The sequence below is a fragment of the Lactuca sativa genome, chromosome 1 (assembly GCF_002870075.4).
Source record: "Lactuca sativa cultivar Salinas chromosome 1, Lsat_Salinas_v11, whole genome shotgun sequence".
Taxonomy (NCBI): domain Eukaryota; kingdom Viridiplantae; phylum Streptophyta; class Magnoliopsida; order Asterales; family Asteraceae; genus Lactuca; species Lactuca sativa.
The window spans coordinates 30,585,307-30,603,679 of NC_056623.2; the positions used below are offsets into that span (position 1 = coordinate 30,585,307).

The 18,373-nt window shown below is 36.8% G+C and overlaps 1 protein-coding gene across 1 annotated transcript; it reads right to left on the reverse strand.

The window, feature by feature from the left end:
• Window positions 1-7,267: 7,267 nt before the first annotated feature.
• Window positions 7,268-8,775, reverse strand: LOC111913459 (probable strigolactone esterase DAD2). The gene is made up of 2 exons (XM_023909154.3): window positions 8,295-8,775; window positions 7,268-7,985 (listed from the first exon to the last, which is right to left on the reverse strand). Exons 1-2 carry the CDS (start codon window positions 8,732-8,734, stop codon window positions 7,556-7,558), a joined length of 870 nt encoding a protein of 289 aa, XP_023764922.2. The 5' UTR covers window positions 8,735-8,775; the 3' UTR covers window positions 7,268-7,555.
• Between the last annotated feature and the right edge of the window lie 9,598 nt (window positions 8,776-18,373).

Here is an 18,373-nt window from a genome sequence, read left to right on the forward strand (position 1 = left end):
AGAGAGAGAGAGAGAGAGAGAGAGAGACTGAGTTTGAGAAAGAAATCAAGAAAATGATGAAGTTGGTGAAATCTTGTTGCTACCGCCCAGAAAACCACCGCCTCTGGTCAGAAGAAATGGCCACTGTCACCAAAAAGTCGAAGGAGGGAGAGGAAGAAGGTCTTAGAAGTTGTTGCTTGTTGCTTGAAGATTTAAGTACATGTCTACCTTTCTTTTTCATTTTCTTTCCAAACAACCACTCACCGCCACCACTACCTGTCGTGGTTGCTTTCGCCGGAAAATACCCCATCACTGCCACCATGATGTCAATTAGGTATTAGTGAGGTCCATGAAGTGCAATACTTTGGTTGATATTGGTTTATGATGTCTCTTTCAAGTCCTAGTTGCATTATTCTTTAGATTTGGTTTGTTGTGAGGATTTTGAACACCCTAGGACCACCATAGCACCACCATGTCACCACCAATCAATAGGAGTTGATATGAACTTGCATTTACAGTCATGTTTTTTTTCTCATTAAAGTGCTTAATGATGTTTGGTTAAAGACTAAACCCTCCAACTCTTCTTATGAGCTTAATTTGAAGAAGAGTAATGTTTTAGAGTCAATTTGTTCAAGCTCTTAATCCATTGAGTAATTTATTCTTTGGTATTGAAAATAGTTGGTTTAAGACCACATTTAACTGTTTTGATTGTTTTTGGACTTAAGCATTAAGGACTTAATGAGTTAAGTGGATTGTAAGCTTAAACTTTACTGTTTTGCAAATTCTAAAATTTGTTCACTGGCTTTGAAAAATTATATAAAATAATTATGTATCCAAATTGCGAAATAAATATATCACTGGAAAGGTATGAATGTCTAGTTTCACCCATATTAATGGATTAACCTGATTTTGAGCTCAATTGTATAATTTTGGCTTTGAATTCATGTTGGTCCAGAAATTTTACTGATCACTTTAGTCTTTTTGTTAAAATTATAACTAAATCTAGGAAGCTTAATTTTTAATGAGGTTTTTCCTTAAATGTTAATAATTATGTTTAGTTTTTGTGATAAATTGGGCTTGGTCGTATTCCATTCCTAAGTTGGATGGAATTGGAATTTCTTACAGATTGGTCCAGAAAAATGTTGTTTTCATTGGTCAATTTTTAAAATGAGTAAATAAATCTAGAAAATTAGAAATTGCATGAATCCAAGGGTTGAGTTTATGTGAAATGGTTTAGTTTGCCATATACTTTTTCAATGGAATGATTATCATCCCTTCTAGAGTGTTGATGACCATTTTCGCTGAGTGGTCTAGATCATGGGACAATTTTTATAGTTAATTTGTTAAATCGTTAGAATTTGATGGGAAAATAATTAAATTATGTGTTTTACATATATTTAAGACTAAGGGAATGTTATTAATAATTAATATCAACCTTTCATGGGGTTGGGATTAAGAGGGGTAAATCAATCAGTGTGTCGGTTGTGATAATGATTTAAGAAGTAGTAATACAGTGTAATATTAATTATTATTAAGTGATACTTGAGGAATGAACTAATTAGGGGTTATCGATGCATTGTAGGCATTAGAAGAAATACAAGCTCATATAGATCATGTTTGTAGGGTTTCTCAGATGACTTGTTTATAGGTGGATTGTACTGGTTAATTCCTTCGAGGACTTGCGTGTGTGGGTTCAGTTGCTAGTTTCACGCGAGTTTCTCACTATGTCATGTATCCCATTGTATATCATTTGCATGGTAGGGTAGAGGTATTGTTAGAATACAAGTATGCTAGTTGGATAGGATAACTCCTTGACATGCTCATTCAGTGTAGGATACTTAGTGCCTTGGTATGCTAAATTGGTAGTGTTTTGCATGTGGTCATATGGTACTGTTAGAAGTTATGCTTGTAAGTAGGGTAGTTAGTTATCAGGATTATGTATGGCTAACTAGTGAAGGACTTAATTGAGAAGTGGTCAATGGTAGAGTAACCAGGTAAGGCTAGTTACTAAGGATATGTATGTGTTGGTATCTGTTATGTGTTTATGTTACTTGATTATGTGGTAGTGATAGTTTTGGTCTATGTAGTTTAAGTTGGATAGCTTGAGAATCTTGGTCTAATGTCTTATTACAAGGTTCTTATCTGATTGTTCGCTCTTGGGTGGATCATATGTTCGACTTTCTATCAGATTTCCGACTACATACAACTTTATGTATTGTATGAAAGACTAGGATCTGACCCCTAACATTTGCACAGAATACTAGGATATGACTCCTGGCAGCAGAGGTTGGGTTAGGCCCATTTACTTCTTGGACGGGGCCCGTTACTTATGGTTGGACAGGGCCCGTTATGTATGGTTGGGCAGGGTCCATCATGTATGGTTGGACGGGGCTTGTCACTTATGGTTGGGTATGCGGAGCTTGTTATGTATGGTTGGGTAGGGCCCGTTGTGTGAGTTGGATGGTGCCCATGAACTCATGGGTTGGGCCCGTTATGTATGATATATGTTTATGGATAAGAGTTTTGGTTGCTCGATGTTAGAGTCTAGGACTTTATGTGGATGCATTATATGTATGATGGAATATGTGGTATACTTGAGAACTTACTAAGCTCTATGGTTACAATTGTGGATTAAACATTTTGCAGGTTGTTCATGGAAAGAGTTCGGCAGGACTATACACACGTATCGATAATATTTGTTTCCGCAGTTTTGTAAACTTAAGTCTGATGGTGTATGATTTTTAATCAATCAAATTTTATTCAATGGTTTTTGAAACAAATTTTTAATTGGTTAATCTATTTTGAAATTGAAAATTCTCTTTATAATTTTCGGGACGTTACACTCTTGGTTGGTAGCCAAAAGCTATAGATTTAACTTTTTATATAAGTGTTTGACAAAAATATCTGAAAACTTTTGATGTGTAAAATACTAAAATTCAGACAATTTCTTTAATAAAAAAAGATAAATATATAAACATATTTTTAAGTACATTTATGGAAATTGATCCTAAAAGCTCAAAAGTTTTTTCTGAAATGTTGCATGAATGGTTTTTAGAATTTAAGTGTTTTGTTTAAACTAAAAGTTGATGTTTTTTAAAATCGAACATTTATCAAAAGAGTAAACTTAAAAGCTCCCAAACATTGTTTATCAAATAAAAATTTTAAATAAACAATCTCAAACATCCATTTACTCTTACTTTTAACATTATGATTATTTAGCTTACAAATTACTCATTTTACCTTTTCTTTTAATTTTAATCATTATAATTATTTAAAATATCAATCATTTTTTAATCTAATATAGCATGATTTATTATTTATGTTATTTTTAACTATTATTATTTTTATTTATTTGGAAAATTATCAATTGTTATAAAAATAATTTGGATATTTTTAATTAATTTCACATGATTTTGGTTTTACATTTAAAATATTTAATCCCTTTTAACTATTTAAGAAAAATAGTCTTTGAATATTTTTCAATTTTTAAGCTCGTAATTTATGCTTTTCTTAGAAGGTAGTGAACTTTTTAATTGATTTATTTAATCACTCTTATTGTTTTGAATTTTGAATTACAATTGAACGAACTACTTGTTTTGAATTTTTAACGTTTCAATTTCCGAGAACACATGTCTTGTTTGTATGGTTGTTATTACGAGCTCATTTTAACATAAGATTTGTGATATTTTTGAATAGAAAATGATGGTTGGTCCACTATTTCTCAAATTGACATTGAGTTTAAACAAAGGGGCATCTTGTTAATTAGCTTATCAAAGAATGTTTTAGGTAAAGGTGATAAAACTTTCTTTTAGAAAGATTGTTGGTTTGGTTACCAACTCTCAAAGGGATTTATCCCAACCTTTATGCGATTGATAAGAAGAATGATTGTTTAGTGAAGAAGATGATTGTTACCGAGGATGGAAAAGTCTTTCTTTATTGTTAGATTTGTCAAGTCATCTTAAAAAGCGTGAGTCTAGACACTTATACGATTTAGCTTACTTGGATGATTTTCAGTTTTATAAAAGGGGTGACATGTAGTGGTGGAAGGGTGATGGAAGCAATGATTTTTTTTCCGTTAAATCTCTTTGTGATCTGATGTTTAAAAACGTTAATGAAGATTGTTTGAAGTCATTTGAATGGGTGAAATGGATGCTCGTAAAGGTCAACTGTTTTGTTTTTACAATTGTTTATAAACATAATTCCCACTTCATTGAATTTGATCAAGTGTGGAGTTTAGATTTTCTCCTCCTTATGTCCCTTCTATGATAAATATAGGGATCATGTCTTATTCTCATGTACCTCTTTTGCTTTATTCATATGCAAGGTTGGTCCTGAAGGGAGGGCAAGCTAGGCAACATCCCGAGGCCTTGCCAAATCTCAGGGCCCTAGACGGTGAGTTTGTGTTTATATATATATATATATATATATATATATATATATATATATATATATATATATATATATATATATATATATATATATATATATATATATATATATTGTTTTAACGATATAAATTAAAAAAATTATAAAATAAATGTAAACTATAGTATCTAGGATGGTTTGTTGTACCTAGAATTGTTAAGGCAATGTGGAATTTGAATCAGAAGGCTCAAGTTTGAAACAATTTACTTAATTTTTATCTGTTCAACTTCTCCTAAAGCGACTTGGGCTTTTTCATCACGTTTGTATGTAGTTAATATTAATAAACTTGATACTTGATTTTTCTATATCTTTATTTATTAGCTGGTGGTTGCAAATATGGAAAATCTTGCAAATTCATTCATGGAACAAAAACAATTAATGATGACTGAGAAGGGCTCAAAGGTTTGATTTATTTAGGTCTACTATTGTTTTGGATGGCTGAAAAAATGTCAAAACGGAATGTCTTTATTAAGATAAAAGACAAAGTTTGATGTTATTTTTTGCTTATATATTATATATAAAGATGATATTCATATGATGGTGTTGTTCATAAAGACTGTTCATATTTTCTTTCAAATGGGCTTGAGTTGATGTTTTTTGCAAGATTAAATTGTTTCATATTTTCTTTCAAATGGGCTTGAGTTGATATCTCTTTGTAAGATTAAATTGGTCATTGTCATTGTGTTTTGGATTTGGATCTAGCTATTGTTTGTTAACGTGTTTTTTTTCCCGATGATCATATTTTAATGCCTAAAGTTATTGACATATGGGAAGTTATGATGTTTTCTCTTAACATTTTTCCTTTACCGTTAGGAAAACATTTTCATTTTTTTTGTATTTGTATTTGCAAGTGCTTTGTTGGTTGTTTAATATATAAAATCTCTTGTTGTTATAAAAAATAAAAATAAAAAATTGAAACTTTAAAGGCCTTATTTCTTTTTTTTTTAGCCCAGGCCTTAAATTAGCTTGAACCACGGTGCTCATATGGAGAAGGATGTTGGATTGGTCTTCTTGCTTAGAGGTGCGACCTTCTTCTTGGGATGAATCATTAGATTTACTCAACAACAATGATGGAAGTAAAAGATTGCAAAAATTGAGGCTTAATTGTCTATACTACTCTTTGGATGATCTGGAAGGCACGCAATGCTATTCTCTTTAGGAACAAAATGCGGATGATTATGTTAACATTACTATTTTAGTTGGATTAAATAGCAATCTGAATGTAGCTCCATTGAATGGGTCGTTTGGAGCTCTTTCCCGATTTTAAACTATTTCATGTAATTTTGTTCGAGCTTCTTGTTTGAATCGTTTTGTATTCCTAATATAATGATGTTCCCAAAAAATGGTGGAACCTGGAAACACATTTTGGAATGAAAACACAAAGAGTAAAGTCATGTCTCATGTAGTTTTGGTGTATTGAATTTAACAGATATCTGTTGTAGTTTGGGTATTTGTTCTTGGGATAATGACTTAGGAAGGTAATAACGTTTCCTATTTGTCCATTTTAGGTCCCTAACGTATTTTTTGTGCGTATTACACCATTAAGGTTATTATAACTGTTTACAAATAGTCCTTTTACAGGAAGAAACCGGTAAAAAGGATTATTTCTAAACGGTTATAACAACCTTAATGGTGTAATACACACAAAAAAATACGTTAGGGACCTAATATGGACAAACGGGAAACGTTATTACCTTCCTAAGTCATTATCCAATGAAACTATAAACCTTTATAGTAAATTTTTACTTTTTAAATAAGAAACTTGTAGGTCTTGGGGTTGGTAGTTTGGATGTTTTTAACCTCGGCCTTTTTTATAAATGGAAGTGGCGGGTTCTTAATGACAAGGGAGCTCTTTGGGTTAAAATTGTCAAATTTTGTCATGGGGAAGGTGGTGGTTTTTCTGACGATTCGAGAATAGGAATTGGAGAGGGTGTTTGACAAAAGATTGTAGGATCCATTAATCACCTCCATGAGAATGATTGTATTCTTTCTAATTCCATGTATAAAGTGGTGGGGGATGAGACTCAAACGAGATTCTAGAAGGATGTTTGGTACTTGGATATTCCTCGTAGGGAGCGGTTCGGGAGGCTTTTTGCTTTGGCCTTTATACAAGATGCTCGAGTAAGTTAATAATAGGATTCGGGGGGATGTAATTTTCATTGGCATCGGGAGATTAGAGGAGGGGCTGAATCGACCCAATTTGATTATCTTGTGGAGATATGAAATCCTATTCACATAAGGGAAATGTCGGATAAGTGGTCTTGTGAAATCATATGAAATCCTATTCACATAGAGGAGGTCCCTAACGTATTTTTTGTGTGTATTACACCATTAAGGTTGTTATAACTGTTTAGAAATAATCCCTTTTACAAATAGTCCTATTCACATAAGGGAAATGTCGGATAAGTGGTCTTGTGAAATCATATGAAATCCTATTCACATAGAGGAGGTCCCTAACGTATTTTTTGTGTGTATTACACCATTAAGGTTGTTATAACTGTTTAGAAATAATCATTTTTACCGGTTTCTTCCTGTAAAAGGACTATTTGTAAACGGTTATAATAACCTTAATGGTGTAATACGCACAAAAAATACGTTAGGGTCCTAAAATGGACAAACAGAAAACGTTATTACCCTCCTAAGTCATTATCCCATTTATTCTTGGTGTACGATTTTTGACATTGTGGACAATTTGATTTGTTGTCCATTTTAAGTTGGTATATGATTCACTATGAATTTTTTAAATTTATTGGTTTTTTGTTGGTATTTATTATTAAATTATAAAATGATAAATTTTTCTCATTTAAGAATTTTCTCAAATAATATATTTTTATCCGGATCAAAATTATAATTTATAATAAACTTTATAAAACCGAAAGAAACTATTTATAAATTTGAACGTAAATTCAAATATTGGATTTTCGTACGGACACATGAGAAAAGGAAAAACAAAATAAAAATCAGATGAACACGTCAGCAGTGAAGATCCTTTCTTATCCTTTTCCCCATTGTCCACAAATTATTCGCCAGGTGTCACCATCTATAGCCATATTCCCCCAATATTCTTAAACTTAAAAAGTGGATAAAACTATAGATAGTCATTCAGTTAGGCCCATGAAGGCCCACAAAGAACATCGATAAAAAAAAATTATCATCTAGAAAGTGCTCTATTCAGATGATGGGCCAACAAGGCCGGAGCGCTCAGATGAGGCAAATGGCCTTCCACGTTCATCATCTCCACCGTGTTCCGCCCTCCAAGGTGTTCCTTTAAGTACGTCGCCACCGAAGTCGGTACAGATACGTCTTTTGCCGTTTGAATTATGCAACACGGCACCCTCACTAGGCCAAGTATTCCTCTTAAATCGCTGTTGAACACCGTCCGAGAAACGAAGAGTGAAATGTCCGGCCTCATGTTGAACAACGTCCGGCTGAATTCGCGTACAGCTGCCGGTACATCGGCGCCGACTGCTAACGGAGCGAATCCGTTCACCCATGCCTCGTAGTTCGACTCCATTGCTAGGAAAACCTTCTCCACCTCGCCTGCTTCGAATCCGCCGTGGTAATCTTTATCGTTTAAGAACCTGAAGTTAGGTCAAAGATCAGTTCATCCTCCAGTAATAATCAACATGTATGTTCGAAATTAAAAGCAAATGAGATGCCAATGAATCAAAGCAGTTGATAATTTAATATAGCCTAGGAATTTCCAGCAGTTCAATGGAAGAATTTGTTCTATTTGTCGGAAACAATTATTCCAAAATTCAAACCGAACAAATTCGTTTTCTATTTCATTTTGATCTGACTAGCGAAATTTTACTGATAGTCGAACAACATTAACATGAATTCCACAGATCTCCATATCCGTAACAGATTTAAACATAATTCGAGGATACCTTGGAGAAGCGCCGATGAGGATGAGCTTGGAGAAGAGCTCAGGTCGACGAATCGCCGCAAGGATTCCGATCATCGACGAAAGTGAATGACCGACGTAAAAGCACCGATCGACGCCGAGAGAGTCAAGGATTTGAAGAAGGTCGTCGACATAAGCGTCTAGAGAGTTGTAGCGATTGAAATCGAAGTAATCAGGGTTGACGCTGCCGGCGAAGGCAAGGTCGTAGAGGATGACTCTGTAGTGAGTACGGAAGTAAGGGAGAATGCGACTCCACACAGACTGATCGGTGCCCAATCCGTGGGCGAGAACCATGAATTTCTTGCCGGAGCCAACTACTCTGACATTGAGTGCGTCCAAAAGACTTGGGCCCATCTTGTTCTTGTGCGAAGGAGAGATAGCTAATGTCGTTATGGAATATTTATAGCGACCAAAGTTAAGCATTATCAATATCCATTTTAGTGGGACGCACCAACTATTTTACCAATTTCCCATCGTCCACACGCAAAACATGATTTTTATTTTAGAAACGTATTTTGAAATCAACTTTTTTTTTTAAGAAAAAAGTTAATTAACTGGTATTTAACAGGTAGTGATAATATTTAAGGTAATTTGGACAATGAACTATTTTCATTGTTAAATAAGTTACTAAATTAAATGCTATGAGTGTTGCAAAACACAAGCGATGACATTCCAAACAAAAAGTTATGTCGAAGAAAAAAACAAATCTAAGACAAATGAACAATAAATTCATGAATGATAGCAATTATACAGCAACCAAAAGCCATTTTGGTCTCGCAATATTAGTATTGTTTTATAACAATTACTTTGTCGTCTTTGCATGCAATAATTTCCTTGTATTTTTGGCGTTCCTCTACGTGACTTTTTCATAGCTCTAAATAGTAGCTTCATATATTCATATAATCGGGCATCGTCGGTGGTATTTTTATACCTCAATCAAAATACGTATCCTCTAGGGAAAATTTGGGAAATGAAGTGTGAAATGAACAAAAAGAATCATAGTCTTCACAATGATATTCACCTTTGTTGGTAAGTAGTATTTAGGGGTGCAAACGAACCAAGCCGATCCCGAGCCTGGTCAAGCTCGGCTCGGGCTCGTTTAAGTTATATAAGGCTTGAGCTCGAGCTCGGTTCGATTCGAGCTTCCTTGTACTGAGCTCGGCTTGGGCTCGAGCTCGACTCGTTTTTTATCTGACGTGTCTAAATGAGATTAAGATCGGCTCGAGCTCGTTAAGAAGCTCGTTTACTAATACCCTATATCCATTATTCTTCTAATATGTTTTTATTTTAATATATTTAAATAATATTAAATTATATTATTTAAAGGCTCGTTTAGGCTCGCAAGCCTAATCAAGCTTAATAACATAGGCTTGAGCTCGAGCTCGTTTAATAAATGAGCTTAATATTAAGCTCGAGTTCGGTTCGGGCTCGTTTAAAATCGATTTCGAGTCGAACTTTTAACGATCCAATCTCGAGTAGCTCGCGAGTAGTTTGGCTCATTTGCACCCTAGTAGTATTATTGGAAGTGTTTGCAACTCAATTTGATTTTAACAGTGTTATTATATCACATGGTAGACATTTTTTGGGAGAGAAGATATTTGAAAGAAAATATATAATTACAGTTTAGTTTAAGTTAAACACATTTTAGAGTCACTCATATCAAACTTTGGAATTTATTTTATGTTATTGATGTAAGTTCAAGTTAAAGACACTTTAAAGTCGCTTAATTAGATCAAACTTTTCCAGGGTGGAGACCATAGTGACAAAAAGTATCTTGTGATAAATGGGATTTAGTCATTGATTCAAAAGATAAAAATGTTATTAGAATTGGCAGTTTTGATCGAGGGATTTAATTATGTTCTTCTTCATATATGGTTGTGGCGATTTCTAATAGACATGAAGGTTGTGCATGACAGGAAAGCGGGTGTCCTTATGGGGGCAGGTCAAGTCAGAGGCCATGGTGTTTGGTCGAGGATTATGGCCTTGTTGCTGCATGAAAAAAGCATTACTCTACACTTAAATTTGCGTAAAAAAAGTTGGTGACATGTAGTCTTTGGAATGATACTTGGGTGGGAAACATTCCTCTTAGAGATATATTTCCTAGAATTCTCTTATCTTGATTGAGATGAGAATTGTTATATAAATAATTAATGGGTTAAGAATTTTTGGGTTGAGAATTGGCATTGGTAGGCGATAGGTGGTGTTGAATCTCGTCAATTTGATTAGATGAGAGGTTTTTAGTTGATGTTCATGTGACTTCGCAAATCGATAGTTGGGTTTGGGCTTGTGTGATAAAGATAAAGTGACAGTAAACGCTACTAAAAACACATTGATGACTTCTTGCTTTCTGTGGGAAATAGGATTACTAGATGGTGTTCTTTTGTGCCTAGGAAGGTGAATATTTTTGCTTGTCGATTGTTGTTGAATCCACTACCTATCAGACCGAATTTGGTTTCTAATGGCATTGATGTGCTCTTTGTTATTTGTCCCTTGCGGTGTATGAAACTAAAACTTGGAATTTGATTTTTGGGTGGATTCATTTGTATGTTCTGAGAGGTACTAGTATCACGAGGCTGATAGTTTAGGAAGACTTACTTCGAATAGCCAACCCTAAGACAACAGTTGTTGAATCTATTAGACAAAACTATAAGATTAGTCCATGTGGTGTAACATCAAAAAATTCAAGACCAAAAATTTCATTTTTAATTTAATAATTATAAAAGCATTGTCTGAAAACATCATAGAATCAACTCATAACAAAACCAATGTATCCATGATCAAAACATGTCATGATAAAACAATATCAGAGTAAAACTCTTAGAGATCTCATGTGCGAAAAATGTAGTGTGATGCGCTGCGATCATGCCGGCTCCTTTCCCTTCTCAGATGAAGTACCTGAAACCAAAACTAAAAACTGTAAGCACAAAGCTTAGTGAGTTCCCCCATCATACCACATACCATACAACAACATACTACCTAGCATATCCGGGTGTTGGCCTACCCTTTCGGTCTCTTTCAATCGGTAACTGCCTAGCATATCAGGGTGTTGGTCTACCCCTACGGCCTCTTTCAACCGGTAACTACCTGGCATATCTGGGTGCTGGTCTACACCTTCGGTCTCTTTCAACCGGTAACGGGGACTATTTCACCCCTACCACTACAACATATCATCCTAGTACATAAACACATAAGTCACATACTGCCTAGCATATATGGGTGTTGGCATACCCCTTCGATCCTTTCGACCGATAACGGGGTATATCCCACCCCTCATACCACTATCACATAATATCATAGCATATTAACATATAAAGTATAACAGATAGTGGCATACCAGACAATTATGACAAAGATTATCAACTCAAATATAATCAAGTACTAGTGGGCCGGCATTGGTGCCTTCGACCCACTTCTACTGGAAGGTAACTCACCTCAAATGCTGTAAAGTAGCTGAACGATCCTCGACTCTGAAATCAACCTGTAACACCCAAGGTTTTGAAAGCCAAGAAAGTAAAGGAAACCCTAAATTTAGGAGGGCCTCGGCGAGTCCAAGGAGGAACTCGACGAGTCCGAGCGGGATCCGAGTCGAGGAGTAAGTGACCAACACGGCAAGTCGGCCAAGGCGACTCGGCGAGTAGGGTCTGTGCGAGGAAAACCCTGAATCCGGGGCTTGGAGCCTATTTAATCGCTTCATTCTTCTTCCTAGTACTCCTTTACTGTCTCTCACACCCAGAACGCCGCACCCTAAGCCTCCATTGTGCTCATTCATGCTTTTGGCCATTTTTGAGTGATTTAAAGGAAGAAGAAGAAGTGGGAATCTTTGAAGCATCAAGGAGTGGCCTTGGATCCGAAGTTTGGGGATCATTTCAGAGCATTTGAAGGTATTAAGTCGTTTCTCTCCTCCAGATCTTCCTTGGTTATGAGTTTTGGAGGTTTTAAGCCATGTTTAAGATCAATCTCGAGCTTGAGGTCCAGATCTGAGGTTGCTACCTCAGATCCATGCTTGTTTTGGTTTAGAATCCCGTAAAGTATCAGTCATTGAGTGGATTATGGAGCCTCTTGGTCTTAAACCTTAGTTTATGGTGCATTTTGCCTAGATCTCCTTCTCTACACGTAAAGTTTGCAACTTTACGTGAGGAGTAGGCTTGGGAAGGGTAGATCTACGGTTTGGAGTCCCTGCATGACTCGAAAGTCCTCTGCATGTATGTGGAACCGAATGGACTCGGCGAGTCCTTCGAGTAGACTCGGCGAGTAGCTTGAAGATGAGGAGGAACTCGATGAGTGGGATGAACAGATCGTCGAGTCGGATGAAGATGGGCATGAACTCGGCGAGTTGGATGAACAACTCGGCGAGTTGGTTGGAGATTGCCTTGTGCTCGACGAGTCTGTTCTTGGACTCGACGAGTCAGGTCGCGCGGTCCCAAACCCTTCGAGTTAAGACTCGAGTCAGCGAGTCGAGCCAGGACTCAGTGGTTGATCAGGTCAGGATTCGGGAATCAGTAGACTCGGCGAGTCAGGGGCTGACTCGGCGAGTCAAGTCGCGATTAGAAGGACTTTGAGCATAAGAACTCGGCGAGTAGGGTTGACCTGGAAGGTTGACTTTGACCAGGACTTTGACTTGGACTAGAGTTGACTTGGTTGACTGCCGGGGGTCAGTTAGACTAAGTGTTTCACTGATATTGATAGCTCAGGAAGCAAGTAGAGCAAGAGTTCAGTGAGTGGTCGGGCAGCAACTAGTGGGATCATCAGCAAGTTCAGCCAGTGCAGGTGAGTTTCCCTTTGTATGAATGGGTCTACGGCCACAATTCCGGCCCATGTAGATATGAGTAGAAGATCCGGGGGTTAGCCCTAGGCACAATATGCTAGTATGATATTCGGGACGAGGTCCAATGACAGAGGGCGGGTGCCCAAGGAATGGTTTATGTGATAGTTTATACTTGTTGTCTGTGTGATACTTGTATATGCTTGGTAGGGAGGTGAGTGTGGGCGAGGTCCCGTACCTCACCAATAGCAGAGTGTGGATGGTGTTCCACATCTCATTAGCAGCTGATTAGGGGCGAGGCCCAAGTCAGGAAAGGGTGAGGGTGGGCTAGGCCCGTACCTCACTATCAGCAAGAGTATGGACGGGGTTCCATGACTCATCAGTAGTAGAACAAGGGCGGGGCCCAGAGACAGGCGAGGCCTTAGGATAAGATCCGTAAGTATGTGTTTAGATTATGTGATGTGATGTGTTATGTTTTCGTGCTATTATATGTTAGTGGGCGAGGCCCTGTGACAGGCGAGGCCTAAGTGAAACAGATCTGTATCCAAGCGGGGCTCAAAGCCAGGCGGGGCCTGGAGCGGCGGGGACGTTGTAGCGGGAGAGGCCCGAGGTAGGGGCGAGGCCCAGGATAGCGGGCGTGGCCCGGTTTGTGCAATATGTGGTTATGCATGGTATGTGGTAGGGTGGGGAACTCACTAAGCTTCGTGCTTACGGTTTTCAGTTTTGGTTTCAGGTACCCGGTAGCGGATGATGGAGCTCGGGATGATCGCATGGCACACACCATAGTTAGGCAGCCTGGGAACGTTTACTCTGATAACGAACATGTATTTTGGAAACTAATACTTTGTTTATATTTTGGAAACGATGAATTTGCTTAAAGTAATATTTATTTAAAAGAAATTTTTAGTCTTGAATTTTGGGATGTTACACAACCCCACTCAAACTCCTACACATAAAATATTTCCTTTAATTACCTTTTCATATTCATGACCCCTTAAGGGTCAACCTTGGTCATAGTCAAAGTCAAACATTCCGAGTTGACTCAACTCGTCGAGTTGGCCCATCAACTCGCCGAGTTCCATAATTCATAAAACCTTGAAATCGCGATCCAACTCGTCGAGTTCCTCCTATCAACAGAATCAAGACTTTCCCACCCAGCTCGTCGAGTCCGTCCTTGAACTCGTCGAGCCCTTCCTTTTACAGAATCAGGGCACTTCGACCCAACTCGTCGAGTTCTTCAATATGTTAAGCTTTGTTAATGTATTAAGCCATTATTCTTCAATTCTAAGTCTGTGACATCCCCAATTTCACGGTCAGAAAAGACCAATTTGTTTATGCTTTGTTTTTAAAATCAGAGTAATCATTTAAAGAAAACGGTTGCGGAATTTGTTCCCAAAACAAGATATGATAAAAACTTATCAAAACATTTCTCAAAGAGAATGTATTTTCATTAAATAATAAAACCTCAGATTTCATGTTCCGATACAGACACTTAAGCATAAACAGAACATACATTCATTTACTCTAGTGATTTACATCTCCTTTAATCTCTCAGTGCAAAGCAGCTTCGTATCGATACCTGTGATACAATTAAACTGAGTGGGTCAGGCTTGGGAGCCTGGTGAGCATATATAGGGTTTTCAACCCACAATATTATATCGTGTGTGTGTGTGTGTGTATATATATATATATATATATATATATATATATATATATATATAATCAATCATCAAACAATCAACCCTATTACCCATCCCCATTACCTCCATTTATCTTAAGGATCTACCCTAAGAATCATCTATCCTTTATTCCTAAGGATTGACCTAAGGTATTGGCACGAAGTCACATCGTTGCCAAGGTCCTCATATTACAACTGGTAAATACTTAATTCAACAAACTTAACGAGCACCTAGTTCTAACCCTCCTAGTGAACGCTTAATTCAAAACATCCGGTGAATATTTAGTTCTAAAACACTTAGTGAACACACTTAGTTCAACTACACCAAGTGAACACGTCTAGTTCAAAAACACTTAATGAACACATTGAGTTCAAACGCCAAGTGAATACATAGAGTTCAAAAATACCTAATGAACACATTGAGTTCTAAAATACTTAATGAACACATATAGTTCAAAATACCTAATGAACACATTGAGTTCTAAAATACTTAATGAACACATATAGTTCAAAATACCTAATGAACACATTGAGTTCTAAAATACTTAATGAACACATATAGTTCAAAATACCTAATGAACACATCGAGTTCTAAAATACTTAATGAACACATATAGCTCAAAATACCTAATGAACACACTGAGTTCTAAAATACTTAATGAACACGTATAGTTCAAATTACCTAATGAACACATCGAGTTCTAAAATACTTAATGAACACATATAGTTCAAAATACCTAATGAACACATTGAGTTCTAAAATACTTAATGAAAACATATAGTTCAAAATACCTAATGAACACATTGAGTTCAAAACACCTATAGGTTACAAACCTGTTAACTTTTCATTGGATTGTCTAGAACAGTCTATGGTCACCATCTCTATTCCACTAGTTCACTAGAACATCAATATCATCCAAACTTCTTATCATTTTGTCTTATATCAACTATTTCATCTACCCAGGTTCTACCCAACATATTTGTATATATAAATTACATATACAGTTTTAATCCCTTAAAAACTTATATGAAACAATCATTTAGCATCTGTCTCAAGTAAACAAACAATATATAAACACATAGCACGTATTTCATAGCAAATAATTCATATCTATGTGTAAGGTGAAAGTAACTACACACTCACACAAAACATATACTTAATAAATTCAAACAATACTTGTATTAAAATCGTGTTTATGAAAGGGACTATACACCCACACATATAAACAACTTTATACTATACACATAGCACGTATTTCATAGCAAATACTTAATATTTATGTGTTAGAAGAAAGTGACCACAAACTCACTTGATCAGAAGATGATCGGACAGCACTACAGCTCTAAGAGTAGTATTCTTCGGTGAAACCGGGATATCTTCACACACCGGGTTTCTCGCGGGCAGAGCTTCGGCTCGGGAATTGCACTTCTCGGGATCTTCGGGCTTCGGGACTCGCTTCGGGTCTCGGGATGATAACGGGGCTTCGGGGGTACTTCTTTGCACGTAAATCAATGCAATACAGATGAGAGATGAGAGAATGAGCAACCAAACTCGGCTGGCCCTTCAAATCTATTTATAGGGCAAAACTGGCCCTTGCCACGTCGTGACACTTTTTTCCACGTCGTGGGCTTGGTCGTCACTGCATGCGTCATCTCAAGTTGCATCTGGGGGACTCCCGGAGGTGTCAGAAGATATGCCACGTCGTGGCACTGCTTGCTACGTCGTGGTCTCTGACAGTTTTGGGGTTTCGCGCCCTAAACTTCAGAAATTCATAATTTTTGCATACGAACTCCGTTTTCGACGTTCTTTATATCAACGCGAAGGTGAGATTATGCTCTACAACTCTCGTTTAGACTCCATTGGCTAATTTTGACTTTATTTTTAATATATTATAATTATATTACTTATATATTATTTTTAGTAGGCTGGGACAGGAAAACTCCGTTATAAACTCATAACTCCTTCGTCTGACGTTCGTTTTCGTCCGTCTTTCCGTCGTTGCACTACTATCGATGATATCTCAATTCTCATTTAGATTGTTTTGGATAAATATTGCTCTAACGTAAATTCACTATTTACGTCACGCTGTTTCATGTCGGTTCTGTTGCGAAACTTCGACAGGTCATAACTTGTTCGTTATGACTCGGATTTCGACGTTCTTTATATATTCGGAAACCTCGTAACATATACTATAACTTAGTTAAGATTAATCCTTCTAAATAATATTCCATAAAAAAGTCATTTTTGATGCTTATCGTCTCTAAATTGACTAGCCCGGATCTACGGGCGTTACAAAGTCCCATATTCCAGATCTGGGTAGAATACACCTCTAGGAGGGTAAAGTTTCTGACTTTACCCATTAAGACCCATTCTAGAAGAAATGAGCCCTAACCCTAGCTCAAAATGGCTTAGTTCCATCTTCAAAAACCATTAAAACTTCAAGATAAGTCATAGGGTCATAGATTTGGACTCTAGGGATAGTTTGGTCACGTAAAGTTCTTATCTTTATTTGCACGTATAGACTACTTGGCTCAAAAGGCCAAAAAAAGATGGTCCACAAGTTGCATGGGACTTCCATGGCCATAAAGTTGGCACCTTTATGCCATGAAGTCCCCTAAAGACCCTAGATCTGAAATGTTTGCCCACATGGGACGTCCAAGTCCCGAAGACCAACATTCTTGGACCAAAATATGGGAAAAAAACATCCTAAAACTAGATCTAAAAATACTATACACAATACAGGAGCTTTATACCTCAGATAAACCAGAAATGAAGCTCAACTTCTAGATCTACTCTTCTCCTACACGTCTTTGCTCCTTCTTCAAGTATCTTCTTCTTCAAAATCACAAAGAATGCACAATAATGGCTCAAAACTCTCAAAAGTGAATTAGGGTTTCGTGGCCAGGGTTTGGGACAAGGAGACTGTAAATGAGGCCAGCTTATGGGGGCTAAGGTGTTTAAATAGGATGCAAAACCCTGAAAATTAAGGTTTCATTCTGCCAGTCCTACTCGTCGCGTTGAGGCTTCTCGACTCGTCGAGTAGACTTCACAACCCGCGTCCCAATCCATCTCTACTCGATGAGTGTGGGACCTCCAACTCGTCGAGTTTCTATACAATAATGAATAAATTATGAATTAAACACATACCAGGAACCGGGCGTTACATGTGGTATTCAAAAAACTTTGGATATGATCCAAAAAGTTTCCAACTTTCATGGAAGATCCAAAATCAAGGTTTTTCTGTGTTTTTGGTCCCTGATACACTTGAAAAGTTGATTTTACCCTTTTCATTTCTTTTTTCTATTTTCTTTATTTATTTTGGTATTTAAATAATTAAAAATAAAAAATAAAATCTCACCTGACCCTCTCTCTATCTCTCTCTCTCCACATCAAAGAAAAAACACCCACACCCCCACCCCCACCTCCATTTTTATTTTCCCCTTGTTATCATATACCTCATCTCTTTAGCTCTCATAAACGTATCTGAAGCCCCATATTTTCTTTGTGTAATCCTAACAACCAAGAGAAAGAAGGTACATCGTACATCGATCATATTCTCTTCATCCCCTTATCTTTGAATCGCTTGAGACCAGTTGTGTGTAGGTATGGTTTTTGAAGAAC

Bases quoted from the DNA above. Each gene is read 5' to 3' on its own strand.
- LOC111913459 (XM_023909154.3), bottom strand. From the start codon at position 8,734: ATGCTTAACTTTGGTCGCTATAAATATTCCATAACGACATTAGCTATC. The intron at 7,986-8,294 runs GTATCCTCGAAT...ACCTAACTTCAG, and splicing joins CTCATCGGCGCTTCTCCAAG to GTTCTTAAACGATAAAGATT.